The 25,763-nt window shown below is 38.2% G+C and overlaps 1 protein-coding gene across 4 annotated transcripts in view; it reads left to right on the forward strand.

The window, feature by feature from the left end:
* PAFAH1B1 (platelet activating factor acetylhydrolase 1b regulatory subunit 1) overlaps positions 1-25,763 on the forward strand; it is a 78,427-nt gene that overhangs the window by 28,778 nt on the left and 23,886 nt on the right. For 3 of the 4 annotated variants that reach the window (XM_026517878.4, XM_044390821.3, XM_048223221.2), the window contains exon 2: positions 6,987-7,207. In XM_026517878.4, the coding sequence (XP_026373663.1) occupies positions 7,176-7,207 (32 nt within the window). In that variant the 5' untranslated portion in view covers positions 6,987-7,175. Of the gene's footprint in view, positions 1-6,986; positions 7,208-24,907; positions 25,120-25,763 lie in introns of those variants that run through there. The other variant, XM_048223228.2, reaches the window with a different exon arrangement.

The following is a 25,763-nucleotide window of genomic DNA, read 5'->3' on the forward strand; positions in this document are numbered from 1 at the left end:
TCTATGGCCTGCACAACTAAGAAAGTAACTTCTAGAAAACAGATGGGTGTGGGTCTGGACTAGGTATGACTTGGACACTGGAGAGAATCCAGGATTGCACTGGGCCCCACTTAGAAAGCACACTGGATGCAGGGTTGGACTCGGTGAGGGTCCAGGCTCAGAATGGGTCCAACTCAAGAAAGTAGCTTTTAGTTGTTTAAGTCACTTTGAGATCTTAATTCATTAAATTGTAGACAAGTATTTTTTCATCCTTTTTTTTTACCACTATGTGGGAAAAAAAAAGGTTAGGGGCGCCTGGGTGGTTTAGTCGGTTAAGTATCTGCCTTTGGCTCAGGTCATGACCCCAGGGTCCTGGGATCGAGCCCCATATGTTGGGCTCCCTGCTCAGTGGGGAGTCTGCTTCTCCCTCTCCCTCTGCCCCTCCCCACACTTGTGCTTGTGCTCTCTCTCTCTGTCAAATAAATAAAAATCTTTTTTAAAAAGTTAGTTTTATTTTTCTTTATTGAATTATTGTGTACAAAATCTATGTAAGGATAATAGATGAAATAGTTGGAAGCACCAAGAGGGGTATATCTGTAATATGAGTGGTCATGCAGATTAATAAAATATCTTACATCCTATTAGTGACTTTGAGAAAAAGTCTGTTTTTTGGAACTGTACTAAAAACGTAATGATTTGCAAAGTACCATGAAACATGCAGTTAATTGGGAAACAATAGATTTTATTTAACTTCTGAAAATTAACTAGTGTGCAAAGGTACTCAGTAAATCTTCATTGGCAGTAGTTTCTGCCTTGCCTCATTGCTGTATCTGGAAAATATTGTCTGGATTAGGATTATGAGCTATAAAATATGTGCTATTCAAGAGAGGTAGATAATCTGCTGACCCTCTTTTTTTTTTTTTTTAAGATTTTATTTGAAAGAGGAAGTGAAAGAGAGAATTGTGAGGAGGGGCTGAGAGAGAAGCAGACTCCCTGCTGAGCAGGGAGCGCCGTTCAGGGCTCCATCCCAAAACGCTGGGATCATGACCCTAGCTGAAGGCAGACGCTTAACAACTGAGCCATCCAGGCGCCCCTGGTGACTCTCTTTAAATAAAGCATTGTCAAGTGACAATTTCATGAGAGCAGGAATCATTGGTAATTATCCAATTACTGGAATATAGGTCTTTGCTGTTTCTCCTAAACTCTTACCTCTACATCTAGTAACAAATCTGATTATTTCCATTTTATATTTGTTAATATCTACTGTTAACATACAATTAGTTGTTTGTTTTTCCCTTTACACACATCCTTTATTTTCTGTATAGTCCCTGTTTCATAAACTCATAGTTAGCAGGGACCAATGCGCAAAACAAATTATTGATGAAATGTGTTACAAAGGTTGTTTTGATAAGTGTGAAACCTATGATAACATGTGGAAACTGAAAATGAAAAGAATTTCAGTTAATTCACCTCACCACCCAGTTACATAAGATTTTTTAATGATCTGTTATTTATCTTTTCTTTTTTACTTTTCCCCTTTCTCTTCTTTGGTGAGGTACTTACCCAAGCAATAAACATTGTTTTAGGAGAGCTGCGTTTGTGTAGTAGATAAACAGATATAATATTAGAATACAGAATAGTTAAGAATTCTGCATTCCAAAAAACATACTGAAGCTTCTGTTTCTAGTGCTTAGGCAACACAGATCTGATCTCTTAAGAACGTCTGGATATTGACATGCAAATGAATAAATGAGACTCTTCTTTGAAATATGTTTGTAATATATACAAGTAGCTTAGAAGGGATTATCGAAGTGCTGCCAAAATACGTTTCAAAAATGTTAAGTCTTCTCATTCATTATGTTGACTTTGGAAGAATTTGTAAACCACCTTGAAATGCATGTAATATTTTGTTCATATGTTCTTCTTTGAGGGAAGAGATCTTGATTTTTATTACATTTTCAGAGGAATCCAGTGACCCCCCCAAAAAGATTAAGAACTCCTTCACCAGGTGGTATGAAAATATTGCCTGTTTTTTTTGTACTGTTGGTTATAAATATAGATTGTTTATTGCAAAGTATTTTAAACTATCTCTTTTGCTCTGTTGGAGAACCATTTATTTCTGTTGTCATGTGATATTTTGCAGTTATATGTTAAAGTATTAAGCTAAAAGGTAAATCTGAGGAATACTGTACACTATATTCTTAGATTCTTAGCCCCAAGATTTTATTTTTAAGTAAACTTTACACCCAACGTGGGGCTTGAATTCACAACCCCAAGATCAAGAGCTGCACTGGTCCACCAACTGAGCAAGCTAGGCACGCCACCGTGTTATTTTTTTTTTTTTTTTAAGATTTTATTTATTTGACAGAGAGAGAGAGACAGCCAGCCAGAGAGGGAACACAAGCAGGGGGAGTGGGAGAGGAAGCAGCAGGCTCCCAGCAGAGGAGCCTGACGTGGGGCTCGATCCCAGGACGGCGGGATCACGCCCTGACCCAAAGGCAGACGCCTATTGACTGAGCCACCCAGGTGCCCCCGTGTAATTTTTTTTTTTTGACGTATATCCCAGACATCATTTTACTGATAAATTTTTTGTTGTATATTTCTAAAAGTCTTAAAAATAACCACAATATTGGGGTGCTTGGGTGGCTCAGTTGGTTAAGTGCCTGACTCTTGATTTTGGCTCAGGTCATGATCTCAGGGTTGTGAGATACAGTCCCACGTCTGGCTGGGTGTGGAGCCTGCTTAGGATTCTCCCTCTCCCTCTGCTCCCCCACCCCTGCATGCATGCACTTGCTTGCTCTCTCTCTAAAAATAAATAAATAATAAAAAATAAAAATAACCACAATACCATTATGATTCTTGAAAAATTCACTTATTCTTTAATATTATCAGACCTCCATCCAGTGTTCATTTTCCCCAAATATTTGTTCATTGATTTATTTTGCAGTTTATTTATTTATTTATTTTTTAAAAGATTTTATTTATTTATTTGACAGACATAGAGACAGCCAGCGAGAGAGGGAACACAAGCAGGGGGAGTGGGAGAGGAAGAAGCAGGCTCATAGCAGAGGAGCCTGATGTGGGGCTCGATTCCATAACACCAGGATCACGCCCTGAGCCGAAGGCAGACGCTTAACCGCTGTGCCACCCAGGCGCCCCTGCAGTTTATTTTTCAAACAATTTTTTTAAATCCAGATCTAAATAAGGTCTGTAGACTTCAATTGTTGGTATGTCACTTGTGTCTTTCAATCTATAGGTTTCCCTTTCCAGCTCTTTTTTTCTTCCTTTCCTTGGAATGTATTTGAAGAAACTGGGTCATTTATTCATAAGATTTTTCACAGTCTGGATATTGCTGGTTATATCCCCATGATGTCTTTAACATATTCCTCTGCCCTTTGTACTTCTTGCAAATAGATAGTTGGAGCCAGAGACTTAAAAGATTCAGATTTGATTTTGTGGCAAGAATATTTTATAGGTGGTGTAGTGTTATTCTGTCATGGCATTCATTGTGTCTGGTTGTTTGCCTTTGGTTGATTAAGGGATGAAAATGGCGATATTAAAATTCTTTATTCCTTTCTTCATTTCTTCTGTGTCTTTTTTTTCCTCCACCAGTAGCATTTGAGCATCTCATTTGGTTGGGAAAAACTTGTCAACATTTCCAACTATTTCTAAGATACTTATTTATGGTACTGTCTTTACTTTGTCTCCCTGCACTGGTTTCTGCATGTTAAACCATATCCTTATCATTTTACCAAAACCATTCTCATTAAGGTTGTCAGTGAGCTCTATACTGAATGGAGCAGACCCATTTCAGACCTTATTTTGCTTAGTAGTTGGGTAATTTTGGATACTGTTGATTGCTGCTTCTTGAAATACTTCCTTGGCTTCTATGATGTACTCTGTCCTGTTTTTACTTTTACTTCTTTATCGGGTTTCTCTCAGCCTCAGTTGTAGTTTTGTTTGTTTGTTTGTTTAGGTGTTGGCTTTGTTCTGCCTGGCCCTGTGCTCATCTAGCTCTGTGCATTTTCCGTGCATCCTCCATTGTCATGGCTTCAGTTACACCATCTCTAAACTGATAAGTGTCAAACCCGTTTTTTGGGTTTTGGGTTTTTTTGGTAGGTTTGTTCCCTTCAGAGCTGGCTTGTTTGTACAGTTTCCTACTAAAAATCTCAAAGGCACCTTGGAATCAACATGCCTAAAGTGGAATGAATCATACTTTCCTCATTCCCTCACACAGAGGAGTTTCCTGTTCAACATAGTTCTAAGCCAGAAATCTCTGGAAGTTATCCTTGACTTCTTGCTTGACCTTTCTCACCTTGCTGCCCACATTCAGTCACTAATCATATGAGACTTAACCTGCTAAATAATTTAAATTCAACTAATTGTCTTCATTCACTGCCTTTATGCTGGTGTGAATCCCCATCATTTATCACCATCATTATTGTAAGCCTCCTGTCTGATCTGTTCCTTTCCTGTCTTTCGGGTCCATTTTTTACTGTATGAGTAAGAGTGATTTTTCTGAAAAACTTTACCTAATGGCTCCCCATTGTCCCTAGGATAAATGTAAAGACCTGAGCTTGTTTTCTGATCTTCATCCTGAGTCATCACCTCCTATGTAATACTTGTCCTGCTTTTGCACTGGTGGTTGGTTTTTTTTGCTTGTTTGGTTGGATCTTTTTAGATTTTATTTATTTGAGAGAGAGAGAGAGCAGGGGGAGGGGCAGAGGGAGAGAATCTCAAGCAGACTCCACACTGAGCACAGAGCCTGCTGTGGAGCTCGATCCACGACCCCGAAATCATGACCTGAGCAGAAACCAAGTCGGAGACTTAGCCAGCTGAGCCACCCAGGTGCCCCTTTTTTGCACTGTTTTAACTGACTGTTCCAGTAGACTGTAAACTTCTCGAGTGTAAAGACCAAGTATTTTCCTTCATTAAACCTGGTGACTGGTACATAGTAAGTGTTTTGTAAATGCTTGATGAATTAATAAATTATGCAGTACACAGTTACACGTTCAGTGATTTATGTCTTGGTTTTATTGTTAATAGATCATCTTAGTATTCTAGTACTGCTATTATTCTTGTACATTGATTTAGTTTTTTGGCTAGGGGTATTCTCTCCTTAATTAAATTGGACCCTGTTTTTTACCATTGTCCCAGGTAATAGAAGCCTATAGACAGTTCAGAGAGTCACCACCATCAGAAAAGCCTTACTCTAATGTGACCTTTAGCAGAGTATAGGAATCCCTAGATGCTTTTGCTTGGTGATGGTTAAGACTTAGAGAAGTGAGGAGTGCCTGGGTGGCACAGTCAGTTAAGTGCCTGACTCTTGGTTGTGGCTCAGGTCATGATCTCGGAGTCGTGAGATCGAATCCTGCGTTGGGCTCCACACTCAGCACAGTCTCCTCTCCCTTGAGACTCTCCCTTTCCCTCTGCTCCACCCCCCACCTTTCTCTCTCTCCAATAAATCTTTGAAAGAAGAAGACTTAGAAAAGTGAGGCTTAAATAACTAGAAGTTGTTAAATACCAAAGAGAGATGGTTTTCTGGGTTGTCCAGGGTGTTTCATTCTCATTCCACTATTTATTACTGATACTTAGTCATATTTTTCTGAATTTAAAGAGATGTGGTGCTTTCAGCTGTCGTTTTGAGCCAGGTGGTCTCTAGGTTGGAAGAATCATTAAAGATCATAAAATAAATCCCTGATTATATTTGCTAGAATTGCTAAAAAGAGAAAAATCTGCATCAAAATCAGTAGCTACCATTGGGAACATCTGAGCACTCCTTTTTTACTTAGGGTTCATATTTAAAACCAGGGTTTGCTCATTTTTTTTACTCCTTGACTGGCTTATTCACCTCTGTATCCCCTATGCATAGAACAGTGTGACCGGCATTGCAGGAAAAAGGTACTCAAGAAATAGTCTTTGTCTCTTCTATCCATGATGTATCTCTTGATAGGTGGTCCCACAGACCCTTCATTAGATGTTAATTTCATTTTATTTAGAGGATGATTTTCTTTTTCTTTCAAGTGTCCCTGCCAACAGAATTTTGTATGTACTAGTCTGCATTTTAAGTAAGACTATCTCAAATACATTTTCTAAACACAGTGGAAATTCTGTCTAGCTATTTTTGTACAGGGTGATAAGACAAACTAAACATTTTTTTGTAAAATAGGAGATTTGAAGAATAATTCTTTAAAATAGTTTTTGATTTTTCTTTAACTTTTACCTGCATTTACTCTGATTGAACTGATCACAATACTTTTTAGATGTTATATAGCAATTGTTTTTATAGTGTGACAAATATAAAGAAAGGGCTCTGAAATACTGGGTAATATTATCCAAAAACTGGGTTAGAGAATTGGATTACTGTATGAGTACATAGACTCTAGGGTAGTCCATTCAGTTTTTTATTTTGAAAACAGGTGCTCTAAAGAGCACAAAATAAATTGAAATAACATGAAAGTGTTTCTTGATTAAATGCATTGGTTAAGAGGGTATGTGTTTGCTGAATAGTTCTAAGATTATTACTGACTTACATTCGGTCTTGAAGATTACTTCAGTTATGGTTTTTTAAAAGATTTCAGTTTTAAGTAATGCCTGTACCCACCATTGGGCTTGAACCCACAACCCTGAGATCAGGAGTTGCATGCACCACCAACTGAACTAGCGAGGTGGCTCAGTTTCTTGACTTTGAGGGAGAGTTATAGTCTACAGAAATTATATGTTAATATTTGAAATTTAATAAAATTGATACCAATATTTTCTGGCAGGTGACATGGTTGAGCATGGGTAAATTTGAAAATAGTGCTGTTCTGGCTCAGTAAACTATTAAAGGTAGTTTAAAATACATATTAATATTACGGCCTTGATTATAACAGAAAACATCTAATATTCATACTAGCATTAAGTAAACCTCGTCTTTGAAAGTGTATACTGCGAATAGTAATTTAGAAATAATTTAAATTCTAAGTGAAAGAAATTACCTTCTCTCTCTCTCTCTCCCCCCTTAGGTGGAATGAACCCTATTTGTTGACTGTCTCCTGACTACTGGTTGGATTCATTTGCAAAAGAATTGTCTTCCCCTGTGTGGACGCCACTTAGTGGCATATTTAATTGTAAATCCAGGGATCACAAAGCTTTTTGATTTCCCAAAGGAGGGACATACCACTATATCAAAGAAGCTTGATATTACAGCCAAAATGGTGCTGTCCCAGAGACAACGAGATGAACTGTAAGTTTCTGTTTCGTGTTTTTTTTTTTAATCTCATAAAAGACAAAGTAGTAAATTAAAATACACCTTTGGGAGATCTATTCTTAGATTAAAAGTATTCTTGTAAGTCTTCAGATATTGCTTTGGGCAGTTTGGTCTTATTTTAAAACTGGGTCTTTGAAATAGTGTTATTTACCTTTGTGACTTTATTGTGTAGAAGTTTAAAGAAGAACAAGTAAGTTCGTTGGGATAAGTTTTATTCTAAGCTTGTGTTAAATATATTGTGGTCAGTAGGAAAATAGATCATTCAACGTTCTCAATTCTTTTGTCTAGAATGTGTGTATTAGAAAAATGAAGGCTTTTTTGTTACTGCTAATTCCTTTCCTTTGCCTTACTGTATGTTTTTATCTTTTATCATCCAGGGGCTATTAGAGGACTTGAACTTTATGAGGTAGATAACATAATAGTTAATGTAAATGCATTAATGAGAGAGGCATAAGATGATTTGACCACTGATATTTTATATTATAGCATCCCATATTTTATAGCATTCTGTTTTTATAGGTGAAGAATATAGAGGAATAATTTAGCTTCATGTTGTAGATGTTTTAAAATTTTTCTGTGGCTTTTTACAAAATTGTTTATTTGGAAGTAATTGCAAATTTATAGGTCAGTTGTAAAATTGGTACAAAGAATACTTAATGTACATTTTATCCACTTCACGTGTTTTGTACCATTTTTACACCATTTTATACTATTTGTTTTATCATTTGTACTCTGTACCTGTGTGTGTGTGTGGGCGCGTGCACATGCAATATTTTTTCCTGAACCATTTGAGAGTAAGTTGCGTACACCAGGGGTCTTTACCCCAGATACTTGGGTGTGCAGTTCCTAAGAATAAGGATATTCTTCTATAAAATCACAGGACAGTTAGCAATTTCAGCAAATTTGACATTGACACTGGCACAACACGTTTTGAATCTACTTTCCGTATTCCAATTTTGTTAATTGACCTGATAATGTCCTGTATTGCAGGGTTGTTGGGTTTTTTTTTCTCTCTCTCTCCTTTCTAGTACACTGTCTAGTACAAGATTAGTTAATGTATTTAGTTGTCATTTCTCTTTAGTCTTTATTTTTCTTTAAGATTTATTTCTTTATTTGAGAGAGGGAGGGAGAGAGAGAGAATCTCCAGCAGACTCCCCACTGAGCACAGAGCCCAATGGGGGCTTTAATATTTTAGAGAGAGAGGGCACAAGTGAGAGGGGCAGAGGAAGGAGAAAGAATTTCAAACAGATTCTGTGCAGAGCCCAATGTGGGACTTGATCTCAGGACCCCAAGATCACGACCTAACTCAAAAACAAGAGTCGGACACTCAACCTGTGCCACCCAGATGTCCCTAGGACAATAATATTTTTGAGGAATAGTTGTTTCTTTGGGTTTTTTTAATAGCATATTCCTCATTTTGTAGCTCTCTAATTTTTCTTCATGATTAGATTCAGATTATTCTTGGCCAGAATAGTTTGTATTCTTCTCAGGGTTTCATGTCTAGGGGCGCCTGGGTGGCTCAGTCAGTTAAGCGGCTGCCTTTGGCTCAGGTCATGATCTCAGGGTCCTGAGATCGAGCCCCACATGGGGCTCCCTGCTGAGCAGGGAGCCTCCTTGTCCCTCTCCTCCCCGCTTGTGCTCTCTCTCTCTCTCAAATAAATAAAATCTTCAGAAAAAAAAAAAAAGATATCGTGTCCAGAGATACATAATGTCTTATCTGCCTCTCGGTGGTGATGCTAATTTTGATCCCTCAGTCAAGATGCCTACTTTCTCCACTATGTAGTTACATTTATTTTTTTTTTTCAACAAATATAAGTGGGGAGACCATGCAAAACATTCTTTTTTTTTTCAAGGTTTATTTATTTGAGAGAGAGTAAGCGAGTGGGGTGAGGGAGGGAATCTCAAGCAGACTCCCCACTGAGCGCAGAACCTGATGGGGGTCTCAGTTCCACAACCCTGAGATCATGACCTGAGTCGAAATCAAGAGCCAGCCATTTAACTGACTGAGCCACCCAAGTGCCCCCATGCAAAACATTCTTATTTCCATTAAATTCCCCCGCTAGATTTAACATCCATTAATAAGTCTTGCCTGAACCATTCTTTACCACAGTGGTTACAAAGTGATGATTTTCCTACACAACTACTCGTTCCACATTACTAGTCATCACTCAACATTTTGCTGTAATCGGGGGACTTTTTCCTTTTTTATTTAGTTGTTTTTTCATTATTGGTATGAACTCCTAAGTTCTCATATTTTCAGTAGTTTTTATCATTGATTACTTTTCTTATACTTCTGGTGTTTGACTATCCCAGACTGGCCCATAGGAGCCTCTTCAGTTGGCTCTTATTTATGGCCTTATTTGTGGACACTTTCTTACTTTCTAGCATAACAAGGTGGTCCTTGCTTATGTGTACCCATCCTGCCTTAATCCTACAGTCAGTCATTGCTCCAATAAGCCCTGGTTCCTCTTAGTGGGGAATGGTATTAAACATCAAGATATGGGTACTAAGTATATTTACTGCTATGGGGTGTCTGCTTCTGGGCTCTTTAAATAGACAGAACCAAGAAATACATATGTACCAACATATACAGACACCCTGGTACACATGTATACTAAGGTTTCTCAGTCTTGGCATTGTTGACATCTTGGGCTAAGTAATTCTTTGCTGTGGGATCTGTCCTGTACACTTTAAGTTGTTTAGCAACATCCTTGGCCTCTACCCACTAGATGCCACAGTAAAAAATGTCTCCAGACAAGGCCAACTCTGCTTGGGGGGGGGGGGGCAGAATCTCCCCGAGTTGAGACCCACTGATATACGTACACATGTACACGTACTTATTTTAGAAATCATTAGGCTATCCCAATACTTCTAAGTCCAGTTTATTTCTACGAGGTTCTTTCTTGTTTTCCTCCCCAACACCTTTTTCTTCTGCAGTTAGACCTGATTCCTAGCAATATCAACACATTTGTTCAATCCTGTAATACTTTCAGAATACTTTCAGAATTGTTATACTCTTACCACTTCAGAAAACAAAGCTTCCTGGAAAGGGTTTACAGTTTGTATGCAGTTTTCCTCCCATCCATTCTGCCCAAGACTGAAAATATATAATTGAATACTGTATTTGTAAGTTACTTGGATTCGTTTTGTTTTGTTTCTCTCCCTCTTCCTATGGCTATATTATTCATTTGAAATACAGTTGGGGGGCGCCTGGGTGGCGTAGTCGTTAAGCGTCTGCTTTCAGCTCAGGGTGTGATCCCGGTATTCTGGGATGGAGCCCCACATCAGGCTCCTCCGCCCTGCTTGTGTTCCCTCTCTCGCTGGCTGTCTCTTTCTGTCAAATAAATAAATAAAATCTTTTAAAAAAAAGAAAAGAAAAGAAATACAGTTGGGTTCATCTGTTTCACTTGTTCAGTTTTGTGTGTTTTGCGTTTCCTCTTCTTTTTGCTCCTTGTTAATTTAATATTTTGAACATGTAGAACATTATCTATACAAAAATGTCCACTCAGGAGCGTCCCTCTCTCCTGAATGCCGTCTGTGAAGTTACTCCCTCCTTCCCCCCTGTAAGAACCAACTTCATTCATTATTTAATAAAGATAAGAGAGGGGCGCCTGGGTAGCTCAGTCGGATAAGCGTCTGACTCTTGATTTTGGCTCAGGTCATGATCTCAGGGTAATGGGACCGAGCTCCGCATTGCCAGGCTCGCACTAGGTGTGGAACCTGGTTAAGATTCTCTCTCTCTCTCTGGGCGCCTTGGTGGCTCAGTTGGTTAAGCATCTGCCTTCAGCTTAGGTCATGATCCCAGAGTCCTGGGATTGAGCCCCGCATTGGGCTCCCTGCTCCTCGGGGAGCCTGCTTCTCCCTCTGCCTCTCTCTCTATCATGAATAAATAAGTAGAATCTTAAAAAAAAAAAAAAAGATTCTCTCCCTCTGCCCTTCCCCCCTCCTTCTGTCCCTCCCCCTCCCTCGTTCTATAAAAGAAAAAAAATAAAGATAGGAGAGATATATGTATGTTTTCTTGTTTCTCCTTTTTTTCCCCAAGATTTTATTTATTTGAGAGAGAGAGAGAGAGAGAGAAAGAGCGAGCACGAGCCGGGGGGTGGGGCAGAGGGAGAAGCAGACTTTCCACTGAGCAGGGAGCCCCAGGTGGGGCTCAGTCCCGAGACCCCAGGATCACGACCTGACTGACTGAGCCACCCAGGCACCCCATGTTTCTCCTTTCTTAGGTAAAAGGTCGCGTATTATATGTGCTCTTTCGCACTTGGCTTTTTTTCCATTAGCAATATCTCCTGGAACTCACTACATATCAGTTCATAGGGAGCCCCCTTTTTTTCTTTTAACAACTGGATAGTAGTCTGCTGTGTATATACCATGTTTCTTCAACCATTCTTCCATATTTGAACATTTAGGTAATTTTCACTATTCTGTAACTATAAATAATATTGTAATTAATAACTCTGCGTATGTACTTTTGTGTTATTGAAGGTATGTCTGGTTTTTAATCATTCTTGTTTCTAAGTTCAGATTTTTTTCTTTTAGATGCCTGTGTGCACCGACTGCAAGTCATCCTTATTACCCTCATAACCAAGATTAATATTTAAATATTATGGGCCAAAATAGAGCTTTTATCTTTTTTTAAAGATTTTATTCATTTATTTGAGAGAGAGAGAGCAAGCACGCAGACAAGCGAGGGGAGGGGGAGAGGGAGAGGGAGAAGCAGACTCCATGCAGAGCAGGGAGCCTATCGTGGGACTTGATCCCAGGACCCTGAGACCATGACCTGAGCTAGTCAGATACCCAACTGACTGAGCCACCCAGAGGCCCCAAAATAGAGCTTTTAATTTGAATAAAAATCAATTTAGGAGAGAACCTAATTTCTCTAAATTTTGGGGGACTTTTAGGTAAGAATTGACTTAAGAGTGCTCATTAAGCAAAGAAAATTGGCGTTACATCTAAATGTAAACTTGAGGAATAGAAAAATCTTAGAGTTTAGTAAGAAGATAAAATGATGGTTTTTGCTTTTTCTCCCATTTTTGAAAATAATACGAATCCATATTTACTGAGAGGAAGAAACAAATGTTAACGTACCTCTTAACAAGTAAGATACGTTTTGGCACTCAGTTTACCTTTGCCAGCATTTTAGCGTTCTAATAGGTTGGATACCAATTAGCTTGTAAAGTACTTTGAGGTATTTTTGGGGTTCAAATGAAATGAATTTTGACACACTGGAAATTGATAATTTGAGCAGTAGTACTAAGTATGATTCAGCTCAGCAAATGTATATTGCCTGCCTTCTTTGTTTTTACTATTCTGTGGCATACAAATATTGAATAATAATAAATTCATTTATGCAGATATGACAGATACCTTTAATTTACAGGTAAATTGAGGATGGGAGAAATTAAAATTACCAGTTTCATGACTAGCAATAGAGGCAGGAAGAGTTTCCCAATTTTAAGTTCACTATTCATTAAACACAATCCTGTTACCAAAATTAATATATATCAAAATGTAAACATTACCCCCTCCTCAGTTTCTCAGTCCCATTTTCCAGTCTTGGCCACTATTGCCTTTATATTACAATCTTTTCCGTTATTTTTCATGTATTTACAAAAATTTCATGAACGTCTTTTTTCCTTCAGATTTGTAAAATAGAATTGTGTCTCACAACCTGTTTTTAATAATTTTTTGTCAGTCTTTCTGTGAATTTGGAGATGGTATTATCTATTAGTTCATCTCAGAGTTACTTTTTGTTTGTTAAAGATTATTTATTTATTTATTTATTTGGGCGAGGATGCATGTGTTGGGGGGGTGCAGAGGGGAAGGGAGAAGGGAGAGAAGCGGATTCCACTGAGCATGGAGCTGGACACAGGGCTCGATCTTACGACTTGAGCCTAAATCAAGAGTTGGATGTTTAACCCACTAAGCCACCCAGGCGTCCTATCTCATAGTACTTGTAACAGAATAAGCTTACACCTCTATTTCTGTATCAGATTTTTACCCGTTGATCGTGCTCCATGAAAGATGAAGAAAGTCTGTTTTTTTTAGGTTGTCCTGGTTGATAATATTTGCACTTCATTTGATTTCTTGCTCACCCCTAATTCTTTTGTTCCACAACTTTCCCATTATTGTGTTCCTGTTTTGGTTAACAGCTATATTGTAGTGTAATTGACATACAAAGAACTGTACATATTTAATGTATACAATTTGATGAGTTTGGAACATTCTTCTATTCTTTTTTGATTACTCTGTTAGTTGGGTGGATTTTGTCGTCATGTATCTTTTTCAAGATGGAGTCTTTTTCAAGACTCCTAAATGGAGTCTTTACATGTTAGGGATTAATTTTTTTCTTGCTTCCATAAATGAATGATTCTTAGGTTACACGTTTTTCCGACTCAGAGTTACAAAGGCTAAGGAAAAAATTACCATGTATAAGACTGCAAAGAAAAACCTCAAATTCCAAAAATGCAGAAATCACATAGGCCTCATTTGCTGATCATAATGCAATAAAATAAAAATTAATAGCAAAAGGAGAGCTAAGAGAAACCTATTCATGTAGACATTTAAAAATGTACTTCTAGGTGCACCTGGGTGGCTCAGTCAGTTAAGCATCTGCCTTCACCTCAGGTCATGATCTCAGAGTCCTGGGATCGAGCCCCACATCCGGCTCCCTACTCAGTGGGGAGTCTGCTTCTCCCTCTCCCTCTGTCCCTCCCCTGCTTCTTCTTTCTCCTTTCCTCCCTCCTTCCCTCCCTCTCTCTCAAATAAAATCTTTAAAAAATAATAAAAAATAGGGGCGCCTGGGTGGCATAGCGGTTGGGCGTCTGCCTTCGGCTCAGGGCATGATCCCGGCGTTACGGGATCGAGCCCCGCATCAGGCTCCTCTGCTATGAGCCTGCTTCTTCCTCTCCCACCCCCCTTGCTTGTGTTCCCTCTCTCGCTGGCTGTCTCTGTCTCTGTCAAATAAATAAATAAAATCTTTAAAAAAAAAATAATAATAATAAATAAAAATGTACTTCTAAATGTTTTGGAGTTAAGAGAACAAAATGAAACTTAGGAAATGAAGAAATCAATAATAATGAAGTTACTCATAATAAAAACCAATGTAGCATACAAAAAAATTAGATTGTCTGATGAGTCTTTTAAAAAACCAAAGGTCAGAAATGAACTACACGTTCAACTCAAGAATAAGAACAACAGGGATCCCTGGGTGGCTCAGTCAGTTAAGTGACCAACTCTTGATTTTGGCTCAGGTCATGATCACAGGTTTCTGAGATTGAGCCCCGCTTCTTTGGACTCCTTTTAAAATGTCCTTTGATTTAACATGTTTGTTTATAAGGGGCTTTTTTTAGCATATGTGCAAGTATTTTTCTGGAGGATAGCTGTGTAAAGGATGTTTGTTGCATTGTTGTTTGTGGTAAGAAACTGATAACAACCTAAAATGTTGATCTGTCAGTAAGAATAGGTTAAATATGGTACATCCAGGGGGGCCTGGGTGGCTCAGTCAGTTAGGTGTCTGCCTTCGGTGCCTGGGATCGACACTCTACATTCAGTGGGGAGTCTGCTTCTCCCTCTTCCTCTCCCTATGTGATCTCTCTCACTCTTGCTCTCTCTCAGATCAATAAATGAAATCTTAAAAAAAAAAACATATATGGTACATCCAATCTGTGGGATGCTATATAGCAGTTTAGAAATGTAGTATATTCATGTTTACTACAAGCAGAAAGCTCTAAAATCTATTGTTGAGTGAAATAGCTTGCTAATAAATAAGATGTTATGATGCATTTGTATTAAACACCCCCTCAAACACACACACCCAACATTATATGTTTCTTCTGTGCATATATCTGTGTAGTTGCACAGATAAAGGCCTGAAGATACACACTAAACTGTTAACAGTGGTTGCCTCTGAAGAGAAGAATAAGATTTCAGTAGAGTGGAACAAAGATTTGTGACAGTATTGTTTGAATATTTTATAAGGCAAATATACTTGTTATATTTTGTGTAATAAGAGTAAAATTTTAGTGATTTTTCCTTTTAAAAAAGGAAGTATAGATAATGAGTTGCAGTGGAGATGTTTTAGGTCAGCCTGGTATTTCTCCTTGCTTTTCTGCCTATGTATCCATAGTGATTTTTTTCCTCCTATCTTCATATTCACCAACCTAGATTTTTAGGAACATTTTCTTTAACTCTTTTGGTTATATCATAATATCACATCTTTGGATTTCATTTTTTTGGTTTTATGTTACCATAGATTTCTGGGTGACTCAGTCAGTTGGGTGTCTAACTCTTGATTTCAGCTCAGGTCATGATCTCAGGGTTGTGAAATCGAGCCCTGAGTTGGGCTTTGCACTGAGTGGGAGCCTGCTTGGGATTCCCTCTCTCCCTCTGCCCTGCTCATAGGCTCTTTCTCAAAAAAAAAAAAAAAAAAAAAAAAAAGAGAAAGAAAGAAAGAGGAAAAGAAAGGAAATAATCCTAAGGAAGAGAAAATGTATTTCACAGGACTGTACTGTATATATATTGGGGGAAAAAATCCCACAATATAAGTAGACTCACACAATTCAAAACCCCCTGTTGTTTAGAGGGTCAACTGTATATAAACATAAACTTCTTAATATATTGCTTTTATCCAGCTTATACTTTGAGGTTCTTCTGCTTTTTAAATGTTACAAAGTTGGTTATCGTGGAGCCTATAACCATATTGCCTATATTATCACATCCCATACAATGATCACAAAGTTTCTGATTATTGCCTTGCAGTAAAATATTATAAGGGGCCTTCTGAGTCTTCAAAGGGAGATTTAAGTATTCTGTTATATTTAATCTTTTTATTTTTTTACAGATTTTATTCATTAGAGAGAAAGAGAGCAATAGCAGAGGGAGAGGGAGAAGCAGACTCCCTGCTGAGCTGGGAGCCCGATGTGGGGCTTCATTCCAGAACCTGGAGATCATGACCTGAGCCAAAAGCGGACACTTAACCATCTGAGCCACCCAGGCACCCCATAATCGTTTAATTTTTTTAATAGTTTTTTTTTTTTAAGATTTTGTTTGTTTTTTTATTTGAAACAGAGCGAGTTCAAGTGGGGGGAGGGAGAGGGACAGGCACACTCCCCATGCAGGGCTCAATCCCACCACCCTGAGATCATGACCTGAATCAAAATTAGGAGTCAGACACTTAATGAACTGAGTACCCAGGCACCGCAATCTTTTTATTTTTTGAAAATTGATTTTTAATTGAAGTATTTCATTCAGTAGAATGTGTCATATTCTGATCATTCCAGGTAACAAATAATGCCATCTTATACTGTAGGAGTACTAGTATTTTTTCCTATTGTTCATGTTAACTTTGTCAAAACAAACCAGTAAACCAAAACACATACTTCATTAGTGAATTTGAGCCAAAAATTATGAAATTGTTGATTGTTTCAAAAAATATATTTCAACATTTGTTAATAAGAGTGAAGTGTAAGTATCTGTAAGGATAAGCAAGGGCCCCAGGGTGGCTCAGTCAGTTAGGCGTCTGACTCTTGGTTTTGGCTCAGGTCAGGATCTTGTGGTTGTGGGATCGAGCTCCATGTTGGGCTCTGCACTTAGCCCAGAGTCTACTTCAGATTCTCTCTCTCTCTCCTGCCTGTTCACACTCTCTTTCTCTCTCAAATAAATAAATAAAATCTTTAAAAAGAAAAAAGATAAACAAGATATGGTCATCAAGACCAAAATTGTTGACTTTCTATAGAACTCATACAAAGCCCTTTTATTGTGCCTATATAGGACATTTTATTTCACTGAAAGATTTGATCTTATTCTATTGTATTAGAAGAAGAAACATTGTAGGAGAGAAAGGCAGTGCCATGAACAACAATAAGTAAGTTGAGAAAGTTATATACTGAATAGCTCCTGTTTCGTTCATGAGGTTGGAGGTCATCCCAAGGCTGTAATACAATTAGATATTTGAGCATTGAGGCAAGGGGACAAGGGACAAGTAAATGATCAGGCAGCGGTGGAATGACAACCATGTATTAGGACTTGACCCATTCCGATTCTAAAAATGTAAGTGCATTATTAGCAGTATTGTAGATTATTGACTATCCTCCTGTTCTGTGCACGATAAAAACTATGATCTATCAACAAATGAAACCTATATTTAGCAAGGTAATTCTGGAGATGCTTATGATGATGCAATTTATGATGACCTGATTTTAAGGGATCTTCACTTCTGTTCTTTAGGGCTTGACTTATTATATGATGATCTTCCTTTGGTTGCTCTCCCATCTAATCTGCCACTAAACTTCTGATAAATAGGTCTTTTTAAAATATCACTTTCATTAAACTGGCTTTCCTTGCCTTGCATGTCCTTCATAATCTGCTTCTGTCCTGTCTTTTCAGCCATTTCTCTCATTATCTTAATCTCATTTCAGTATTTATATTTATTAGATGGATTGCGTTTGAAACCATTTAAAATAATAGTAGTGATTATAGGCATCTTTGTCCTTGTTCTTGACTTCAGTGCAGATATTTGTGGTGTTTTGCCATTAAGTATTCCATTTTTTCGTTGAAGGTTTCAGGTTTCTTTTATTTGTTTATTTTTTTATTTAGGGAGGGAAGGGAGGGGGGCAGAGGGAGAGGGAGAGGGGGAGAGTGAATCTTAAGCAGGCTCCTCGCCCCAGTACGGAGCCTGATGCAGGGCTCTGATCTCATGAAATGTTTCAGACTTCCCGATCTATGACAGCTATATTGTCCACCCCTATTGTACAGCCTGACTTTCTTTATGGGTTTCTTAAGTATGCAAAATAATTTCTTACAGAAATATATTGTAAGTGGATCTCACAGTTAAATAAATATCTTTAAAAATTACTATAGACTTTATTTTTTTTTAAGATTTTTTATTTATTTATTGGACAGAGAGAGAGACAGCCAGCAAGAGAGGGAACACAAGCAGGGGGAGTGGGAGAGGAAGAAGCAGGCTCCCAGCAGAGGAGCCTGATGCGGGGCTCGATCCCAGGACCCTGGGATCAGGCCCTGAGCTGAAGGCAGACGCTTAACAACTGAGCCACCCAGGCGCCCCTATAGACTTTATATTAAAGTTAGAGGAAAGGGGAGAAAATCTTTTGAAAGTTGTACTGAGAACTGAGGCAAAATCTCCATCTGTTTGTTGACATCACTGATCATAGTAGGCCATGCTACTTAAGTGTCAGTCAATAGGGGTGCCTGGGTGGCTCAGTCATTAAGCGTCTGCCTTCGGCTCAGGGCGTCAGGGCGTGATCCCAGATTCCTGGGATCGAGCCCCACATCAGGCTTCTCCGTTGGGAGCCTGCTTCTTCCTCTCCCACTCCCCCTGCTTGTGTTCCCTCTCTCGTTGGCTGTCTGTCAAATAAATAAATAAAATCTTTAAAAGAAAAAAAAGTCAATAAAATATGTATCATTAATTTGAAACAGCATAATCAGAAGTATAGCCTAGTTAGTGTGAAGTCATATCATAATTATACCTTCATTTACCTTAGTTTTCAGTAAGGTTCTTTTTCTTAACAGGTTAAAAGAGTATAAAAAAGAAGACATAGGGAGAAGATCAAAACTGATCTGTTCAGTAGTGACCTCTGCTTTGTGGTTCCATAACTCAAAAAATTGTATCTAAATATGAGAATGAACAGTAATGCATATTTTTGTGTATATTTTTTTTTTTTTTTGGTTTTGCTTTAAAAAAAAAAAATCCAACATGGTATACTTATTCGGTAGATAGTTTTGTTGCTCCTGTGGTGTGGAGAAGGAAGGAGGGGTAGCTGTTACCTCAGACCCAGAGCTCCGTTGAAGAGAAATGGTAACTAACAGGCTAGTATGCCAGATACATGTTCTTTTGCTTAATGGTGAAGATGAGGGTCCACTCATACTGACTCACCCAAATTTCATTTTCTTTTACTTCACATGGCCAAGGTAAGGTCTCACTGTGACCTCTTGCTGTGCTCATACTTGTCCAAAGATCGGTAGTTGCTGAATCCTGATCTACCCTTACGAAGTAGGTACATCTTTTCAAGTGTGATGATGAAGGATGATCATTGTAACCCTTTGTCAGGGCACATGTGGTTGGAGAGGTATAAGACCTATGACCAGTGGGCAATTGTTATAAGAAGTCATGTTACCTGGGGCGCCTGGTTGTTGGCTCAGTTGTTAAGTATCTGCCTTCGTCTCAGGTCATGATCCCTGGGTCCTGGGATCGAGCCCCTCATCGGGCTCCCTGCTTAGTGGGAAGCCTGCTTCTCCCTCTGCCACTCCCTCTGCTTGTGTTCTCTCTCTGTCTGTCAAATAAGTAAATAAAATCTTAAAAAGAAAAAAAAAAGGTATGTTACCTGTCTGAAGCTTAGTTGATGTCCTATGGCAGAAGCTTATGGAATGACCCTCAGTAGTGTCTCTGCTTCAAATGAACTTTTTCATATCTTCTCCCCAGAACTATATAATTCATCTTGATATCTGTCTAAAATGGTGTAGCCTAGCTGGTGAGGGTCATCTGGAGCAGGGTACTAAAGGTGACAGTGTCCTCCTGGTGCTGTGAACTGGCATGCTTGATCCTGACTGGTCTTCTTTGTTATCTTAACAGTGTGCCCTCATAACCCTACAGACATCCCAGATTTATTGGGCCACTGCAGCCTTTTAGAACAAAGAGCATTAACTATTGCTTTCCTAATTTCTTAATATGTGAACTCAGCCTTTTCAGTGTGTCTCTTTTAATGGGCTTGGTAAGAAAACATCTTATTCAGTGTTTGTCAGCTTTTGATTTAACCTTGTTTCTCCTCATATAAACAATGAATTTAAAGTGAAATACTTATAGAATTCACAGAACATTTTTATTCATCCTTAGAGTGCTAGAGTACACAGTTTGAAAAACACTGTTACTGTCACATTGGCTTTAAAAGAGCCAGTTTTGATTCCTAGCTCCTCCACTTGATAGCCAAAAGGCCAGTTAAGTTCACTGAGCCTCTGTTTCTTTATCTGTGAAAAACAGCTTCCACCTCGGTCTCCTCTGATGCATGCTCTGGAATTCCCTATGCTCTGATTTGAATTTGTAGGAGATACTGCGGACCCAGAAGTATTTTGCTTTTATTGTTGGTACTTTTTAGAGTTGATACTGTTTTACTAGCAGTTCATAGCATTTGGAGTAACTTTTTTTTTTTTTAAGATTTTATTTATTTATTTTAAAGAGAGAGAGTGCAAGAACACAAGCAGGGAGGAGGGGCAAGGGGAGAGAGAGAGAAGCAGACTCCGCACTGAACAGGGAACCTGATGCAGAGTTCGATCTCAGGACCCTGGGTCATGACCTGAGCTGAAGGTAGACCCTTAGGTTACTATCTGACTGAGCCACCCAGACGCCCCACATTTGGAGTAACTTTTAAAAATCTTACCTCATAGAGTTTGTGTGTATGGGTTGGTAGTGGTGGGTGTTACAAGTGATACTACAGCTACAAAAATTATCCTGGGGGATAAAAGGACAATGAGGAGAATAGAAAGTCAGCTAAAATGCTTAAAATCTGATCCTGGCATTTTAATACACTTGGGAGTCGTTTAGAAGGCAAACACAGATCTCACTCGTGATAGTTTCAAAGGATAACTGTATTTCTATATGTAAGCCTAAGCTCTGTGTAGCCAATTCTGTTTGTTCATGGATACAAGTCCTTCATCTCAGTTCTTTCTTTCGATTTTAACCATTTTCTTTGCTTTGTATATAAGGTTACTACTTGGGGGTCTACTCAAAATTATCTGTTACACTTATGCATGAATTTTGCTTTGATTCCAGTGATTGGTTGCTTTTCTTCCATCTTCTGAGACTTAATAGATAATTTAAATCATGTGTATGAAGTTTCTTGGAGAGATGATTATAAACTTGTGCTTTGATGTCCACTTGTTTCAAAAGAGATTAAGTCTTCCATTCCTAATAAAACTGATGAAAATCAACTCTAGATTAGTAACTGAAATTAGTAGCAAGCACCGTTAGACTGTTAGATCCAAGAGATTCTTCAGTCTTAACTCACTGTTTAAGTGATAGTGGTACACCTTCCGTGATGGAGGTTCCACATTCACTGGATTCACCTATCCCTAATGACATAAGACTCATTTAACTTAAGTTCTAATTTGTTTTCTGTATTTTGTGTATGTATCTTGCTCTTTGGTCGTTCTGTGTTATGCCATGTAATATCTCTTTCCAAGCTTTTATATATCATAATGTTAACCAAGCATTTACCCTCATCTAATAAAAAGAGAATCCATCCCTTATATTCTCAAAAGTCACTGCTGCTCCCCAACTCCAGTGTTTTACAGTGCTCATTTGAAACCTTATTGTGGAATGGAATACTGAGGCCACTTGAAGTTCTGAAACAGTGCTTGCTAAAGTCAACGGGAACCTCTTAGTCCCAGGTTGCTTGGGCACTTTGTAGCCTTACTTTGACCTCTCTCGTGTGTTTGTCACTGCTGTCCATTGCCATTTCTTTGAAGCTTCCTTCTCCATTGCCTTGCTGACATCTCTCTTGTCTAACTTCTTTTTATTTTATTTTTTTTAAGATTTATTTATTTATTTTAGAGAGAGTGTGTGCATGAGTGGTGGGAGCGGTAGAAGGAGATGGAAAGGGAAAGAGAATCTCCAGCAGACTCCCCGCTAAGGGCGAAGCCTGGTGCGGGCTCTGTCTCAGGACCCTGAGATCATGACCTGAGCTGAAACCCAGAGTCGGACGCTTAACTGACTGAGCCACCCAGGTGCCCCTGTCTTTAGTTCTTAAATATTCAAGGTTCCATCAGTTACATTCTGGTCTCCTTTTTTGGCCCTCATTATATACCTTCTTTTTAATTGTCTTTCACCACTTATGTGGTTTGAATTACTACTCCCTGATTGCTAATTTTCCCAAATCCGTTCTTACATCAAGTCTCTCTCTCAAGCCATGACCTGTATATCTAATTACCTCTTATATCATGTATTTTTACTTAAATATCTTATAGCTACTTCAAGTCAGAAGGTTTAAAACTGAACTTATATTCTACCTCTTTTTCTTCTTCTTTTTTCACTGTGTTTTCTTTCCAAGTGAATGGTACTACAATTCACTAAAAACTTGTGAATTAACTGTGTCCTCTCATCTCTCACATCTAGTCAGTTATCAAAACAAAAGTCTAGTGGTTAAAAGTGTGAGTCATTTTTGGCTTCAAGGATTTGGGTGTAGGGCTTTTTAAAGAGCAGTATAAGTCCTTTTTTTCTTTTTTTTAAGATTTATTTATATATTTTAGAGTGTCTGCACAGGGGCCAGAGATGCAGAGGGAGAGGAAGAGAGAGTCTTAAGCAGACTCCGCACTGAGCACAGAGTCTGATGCAGTGCTTGATCTCATGACCCTAGATCACGACCTGAGTTGAAACCAAGAGTTGGATGCTTAACTGACAGTGCCACCTAGGCGCCCCATTATAAGTCCATTTTTAAAGCGCTTACGAAAAAATACAGCATATGGAAATACATAAAAATGGAACCACTCTAATTAAAGGAGGGAGGTGCAGAGCTCCACCTGCTTAGCCAGTTTCTTCCCCATCCACTCAGTAAATGTTTTTTGGAATTATTATCCTTGATTATTTTACTACTTGCTGGTTTTGTGGCCTTGATAAATCAGTCTGCCAATATATAATATAGGGGTAATAGATTTTTTTACCTACTTTAGCAGGATTGTTTTAGGATCAAAAGAGACAGTGAATGTTGTTTTTTAAATTGGATTTAACATTTTATAGAAAGTATAAATGTGACGTACAACTATAATGAGGTGCTGCTTTATGCACATTTCTAATCACCTGCATCTTTCTGATTCATTGCATTTGCCACACAACATCTTTTTAATAAAATGCAGATGTCAGGGGCACCTGGGTGGCTCAGTCTGTTGAGCATCTGACCCTTTATTTCCGCTCAGGTCATGATCTGTGGGTCATGAGATTGAGCCCTGCATTGGGCTCCACATTCAGCGGGAGTCTGCTTGAGTTTCTCTCCCTCTACCCCTCTCCCTGCTCATGCGCGCTCTGTCTCTGTCTCTCAAAAAAGTAAATAAATCTTTAAAAACAACGAAATACAGATGTTGGGTTAAGCTACATAGAACATAGAATATTGCAGAAATTTTAAAAATTTAACATCTAGTCCCCTTTTTATAAAAGTTACATAAGTAGAATCAAAGGATAAAAACTTGGGTTTTTTTAAGTCAGTAAATGCTAATCCAACTGTTTGAAAAGTAAAAATGGTAGAGGAATGACATTCATAACCATTGATAAAAATATAAATTGGTACAACTCTGGGGAGCAGTTTTTCAATAGCTATTAAAATGTCCTAAAATATATATATAACTTTTGTCTTTGTTCAGGCTACTCTAATAAAATACTGTAAGGTGGGTGGCTTATAAACAACAGAGATTTATTTCTTAGGTTACTAAAAGCTGGGAAATCCAAGATCATAGCACTAGCAGATTTGGTGTCTGGTGGTTCTTGCTTCCAATTCGTAGATGTCTGTTTTTATAAGGGCATTAATCCCATTCGTGAGGGCTCTGCCCTCATGACCTAAGCACCTCCAAAGGCCCTGTCTCCAAATACCATCATGTTAGGTGTCAACATTAAGATTTGGTGGCGGGGAGGAGGATGACACACAAACATTCAATCTGTAGCATCTTTTGACTTTAATGTGAAGTTGTGAGAAAGGCTTTATGTGAATGTTTATTTGCAACATTGTTTAAAATGTGAAAAATTAGAAACAACCTGGAAATCCAGCAGTAGGTAATTGCTTAAATAAAATTTGGTACATCTACATCATAGAATATTGTGTTTGACTATTAATAACTATAAGGTTGTAGATGAATATTTACTGACATGGGAACATTTTTATGACATGGTGAACAAAATTAATAGATTAAGTTACTTGATTAAAAGCCATACAGAGGTTCCTGGGTGGCTCAGTCGGGTGGGCAGCTGCCTTCGGCTCAGGTTATAATCTCACCAGTCCTGGGACCTAGTCTCCTGCCCCCCCCCCCTTGCTGAGCGGGGAGTCTACTTCTTCCACTCCTTCTGCCCCTCCCCCTGCTTGTTCTCTCTCTCTCTCTCTCTCTCAAATAAATAAATAAAATCTTAAAAAAAAAAAAAAGCCGTACGTAATGCATCCATGGTGGTGTGAATTTATCGGCAAAGAACATGGTATGAGACGACTATACTGAAGGGTTAGCAGTGCTAATCTGAAAATGCTGGGATTTTTTTTTTCTTAAACTAAGGAAAAGGAATAGTTGGTTTGCATTTTTCTCCTTTTACTATTCTTTCCTGGAAAAGTACCACCATTCATATCTTTACAAAAAATAAGTCCATTAAGATCATAATTGTTACAATTTGTGCATGTATTACATATATAATTTATTATATGAGCTTCAGAGTTGTAAGCTGTGTGCTGTGTCTTCAGGCAAAATTTCAGGCATTAGGGCTTGACCCTGAGGTAAGAATGGATCTAGGTTAGGAACTTTAAATATTTACAAGTACTATATATGATTTGTTTACCCTTGACATTTTTAAAGAAGAAAATAAAGCTAAGAAATAGATATGTTTTTTAACTTCTTTGTTTCCCTTATTATTTGGGATATTCTAACCAAGGGAAATTTACTTCTGTTGAAGGTTTGTAACACAGGCTCTGACAACACAGTATTTGATGGAATATTTTGAGAGATCCATTGCCTTCCTATTTTGTATTATTTGGGAAGGCCCAAGTAGAACTACTTGGAAATTAAGAGGAAGTAGATTTCAGCTCCATGTAAAGAAGATACTTCTTATGAATCAAGTTATCCATTAGTAGAACAGGCCAGAAGGTACAGGCTGTGTGATATGAGCAGCACACAGACACAGACTCACAATAATAGTAAGAATTTATCTTTCCTCCGCCCCCCGTGTTCCTGAATGTGATGTGCTTGACCCTGTCTTCCACTAGTTATTATGCTTTCATCTTTGGTATGCTAATAGTTACCTGGGATATAAAGTGTTTGTTGTAATTCCCTATTCTCTTTCTCCACTGTTTGTTTTACTTTTAACATGCCATTGAATTAAAACTTGATTCTACCAAGTCTACGGTACTACTAGCGTGTTTTTATTTCCTAAAGCATTAGGTGGGCAGTGGCTTTGATAGGGTAGTCACAGAGCATTTTTTGTGGTAGTAAAAGCATATGTCTATAATGGAATACAGTATTTTTTTAAGGCAGATTTATGTCTGCTAGTAAAGAATGATGGCTAAGATTGAGTTTATGTGACTATGTAAGAAACAAATATTATCTTTAGAAGACTATGCAGGAATGCGTGTGTAGGTAGATTGTCTCTGAATATACAAAACACTGATTAAGTGGTTACCTCAGGAATGGAATATTGGGGGTCAGTGGTAGAAAGGATATTTTATTGTGTACTTATATATTTAAATTCTGTTAAAACTTTGCATATATGTTAACTTTTAAATTATTTAAATTACAATGTTTTAAAGGAAATCCCAAACAACTATTTCTGCCACAGTGGTAC

The sequence above is a fragment of the Ursus arctos genome, unplaced genomic scaffold (genome assembly GCF_023065955.2).
Source record: "Ursus arctos isolate Adak ecotype North America unplaced genomic scaffold, UrsArc2.0 scaffold_24, whole genome shotgun sequence".
NCBI classification, from domain to species: Eukaryota; Metazoa; Chordata; class Mammalia; order Carnivora; family Ursidae; genus Ursus; species Ursus arctos.